Source organism: Mauremys reevesii, linkage group 13 (genome assembly GCF_016161935.1).
Source record: "Mauremys reevesii isolate NIE-2019 linkage group 13, ASM1616193v1, whole genome shotgun sequence".
In the NCBI taxonomy this organism is placed as follows: Eukaryota; Metazoa; Chordata; order Testudines; family Geoemydidae; genus Mauremys; species Mauremys reevesii.
In genome coordinates, this window is record NC_052635.1 from 1876231 (window position 1) to 1879663 (window position 3433).

At 44.2% G+C, this 3433-nt stretch overlaps 1 protein-coding gene across 1 annotated transcript; it reads right to left on the reverse strand.

Moving 5' to 3' along the window:
- Nucleotides 1-1532: 1532 nt before the first annotated feature.
- On the reverse strand, nucleotides 1533-2462 carry LOC120380746 (olfactory receptor 49-like). Its single transcript, XM_039498676.1, has one exon. It carries the CDS (start codon nucleotides 2460-2462, stop codon nucleotides 1533-1535), a length of 930 nt encoding a protein of 309 aa, XP_039354610.1.
- Between the last annotated feature and the right edge of the window lie 971 nt (nucleotides 2463-3433).

Genomic DNA, 3433 nt, shown 5'->3' on the forward strand with positions numbered 1-3433 from the left:
TATCTATGATAATGTGTATTGTGGCCATCCCAAAGAGTGCCAGTCATAAAGCATGACCCCACTGTGCTAGGTGCAGTACAAACATAGACCAAAGCCATGGTCCCAGCCCCAAAGAGGATACATCGTATAACACAAGAGACAACAGGTGAGAAAAGGGGTATCACCAGGACACAATGAGATTGAGACACTGACCAGCACTGTCAGTGATCTAAGTAAAATAGCTGCCTGAGAGTTGTCAGGCTTGTTTGCTAGGAATCACAGGCAGGGGCGGCTCTAGGCACCAGCAAAACAAGCTGGTGCCTAGGGCGGCAAAATCTAGGGGGCGTTAGGCTGGGCGGGCGGACCTGCCACAGTCATGCCTGCAGGAGGTCCACCGGAGCCCCGGGTCGACCGGACCTGCCGCAGGCATGACTGCGGAGGGGGCTCGTCCCGCGGCTCGGCTGGACCTCCCGCAGGCATGACTGCGGCAGCTCAAGCGGAGCCGCCGGACCCGCGGGAGGTCCAGCCGAGCCACACGGGACCAGCGGTCCCTCTGCAGTCATGCCTGCGGGAGGTCCGCTGCTCCCGCGGCTCCGGGGCGCCTCCCGCGCATGACTGCTTGGGGCGGCCAAAAACGTAGAGCCGCCCCTGATCACAGGGAAGGGGAGTTTAATAGAGGTCTGTGAGGTATTTAGCATATATTTACTGGGTGCTCTTCCAAATCAGGAGGGGTAGCATGGAGGAAAGTATGAAGGTGCTTCTCTCAAAATTTAAAGTCTGTGGTGACATTACCTCACTGATCTTCTCTCTAATATCCTGGGATCAACACAGCTACAACAACTTAGCAGAGACATGCAGAACAAGATGCATTGGCTGGATGTTAAAGCCAGACAAAATGAATTTAGAAACACAGCTTGGTGAAATTTGTCATGTTAATAATTTACTATGTAAAAAAATGAAGTTTCAGGTCAAGAAAAATCATTTGTAAATTCAGTCTGAATTCAGAGATTAATTTTGGCCAAAAAATGAATCATAAAAAATAATTTGAAAAATTCAAAACATAGTTTCAAGATTTTTAAATGAAGTTCTCTCTTTTTTCTTTTCAAATATTTATCCCAAAATTGAGCAAAGTATTTTCTTTAGTTCAACCCAAACTGAATTTTGTAATTTTTAAATTTCAGCAACAATAACCCAAACATTCCTTTTTGGGAGAAAACAACCAAGGAGATGGTAGAGCCTCCATCTCTTGAAGGCTTCCAGTCAACACTGGATAACCTTCAGGAAGCTATGCTTCCATTGGACATAAGTTACTAGGCTTAGCACATAGCTAACTGGGTGGAATTCTAAGGTCTGTTTTATACCAAAGGTCAGACTTGATGATCAAATAGTCCGTTTTGGCCTTATATCCCATGCGTCTAGCTATGGGGAAATAAATTCACTCCTATTTACTGCTCAGGACCCCCAAGTCCATTGGGGAGCCTGGCATGAACCCAAAGACCATCCAGGTTCTGTGTGGGCCTTTCTCTTTGTGGTTAGGGATTTTCATGAGAGACTCACTTAGAAAATGCTCTGCCACAGATGTCCTTCAGGGCCTGTTTGACTTGTTTGTTGCGGAGAGCGTAGATGTAGGGGTTAAAGAGTTGGGCCACCACCGAGAAGAAAAAGGCCACAAATTTGTCAAATTCTTGCGCTCCACGCTGACTTCTTCGGACATACCTGAAGATGGAGCTACTGTACAATATCACAACAACCAGGAGGTGAGCGGAGCATGTGGAAAAGGCCTTTTTCCTTCCTGTGGTGGATGGGATGCGCATGATAGTACAGATGATACAGCCATAGGAAATGATAGTGACAGTGAAATTTCCAAGTATGAGAAGTGAAGTTGAAAGCAAAAGCATTACCTCAATATGTCCCGTGTCTATGCAGGAGAGTTGGAGCAATGCGGCTGTGTCGCAATAGAAGTGGTTTATGACATTAGGGCCACAGAATGGCACCAGGACGGCCATAAAGGCTGGGGGAAACATTATAAGTAAACTCATCACCCAGCAGCCCAGCACTAACTGGAAGCAGACTCTGCCATTCATGATGGTGCCATAACGCAAGGGATGGCAGATAGCCATGTAGCGGTCAAAGGACATCATACCCACATGGAAAAATATACAGGATCCCAGGACAAAGAACAATAACAACTGAAGGAAACAACCAGGGAGGGAAATAGATTTTCTCTCTGTCAGGAGGCTGTAGAGGAACCTGGGCATGATGACTAAGCTGAAGCAGATTTCCAAGAGGGAGAAGTTCCTGAGGAAGAAATACATGGGCGATTGGAGGCGATGGTCCACCAAGGAGAGGGTGACAACAGCAATGTTACCCATCACAGTCAAGAAGAAGACAACCAATAGAACCACAAACAGGATGATGTTGACATGGTGGTCGTTGGACAGTCCCACAATGATGAATTCCACCACCATGGTCTGGTTCTTCATTCTTCACTCATCTTTAAAGAAAAAGTAAACCGTGTTAAAACCAGCACCGATAGGCCAATAAGGACAGGACGCCTGCAGGAAAATTCTACACAGAAATAGAACTAATCTCTTTAATAATTTCTTTGAAAAAGTCATACGTTTTACCACTATTTATCATAGATTTTTAAGGACAGAAGGCACCAGTATGATCATCTATTCTGACTTCTTATATAGAATGGACCAAGGAACGTCTCTGAATTAAATAAACATCCAACATAAAAAAAAATCTAATATTGGTTTTAAAATTTCCAGTGATGGAAAATCCACCACAAGGCTTGGAAAGTTGTTCCAAAGGTTAAATTTCCTTTCTGTGAAAGTTTGGTTTTTGTTTTCTTCCAGGTCATTGATAAAAATTTAAAAGTACTGAGCCAAGAACCGATCCCTGCGGGACTCCTCTAAAAACAGCCATGCTGAAGGATGATTGCCCATATAGAATTCCACTGTTCAGTTAGACGTGTTTTAAATCTCTTCAGTTTGCACCATGTTAATTGTGTATCATTCTAGTTTCTTAATCACAAAGTAAAAAATCAAATAAAAAATAGTACCTGCCTTAGAAAAGGGGAAACAAAGGGTATCTGGGGAATTATAGACCCAACAGCCTAACTTTGATACTTGGAAAGATACCGGAACAAATTATTAAACAATCAAGTTGTAAACACCTAGAGGATAACAGGGTTTTAGGTAATAGCCAACGAGTGCAAAGTACTAGACTTAGGAAGAAAAATATCAAATGCACAGCTACAAACTGGGACTAGCTGGCAAGTAGGTAGCAGTGCTGGAAAAGACCTTGGGGTTATATTGCCTCACAAATGGAATCTGTGTCACAATGCGATGCTGTTGGGAAAAGGCCAATATCATACTGGGGTGTATTAACAGGACTGTTGTATGTAAGACCCAGGAGGTGAGTGATCCAATACTGGTGAGAGCTCAGC

Bases quoted from the DNA above. Each gene is read 5' to 3' on its own strand.
- LOC120380746 (XM_039498676.1), bottom strand. From the start codon at position 2,462: ATGAAGAACCAGACCATGGTGGTGGAATTCATCATTGTGGGACTGTCC.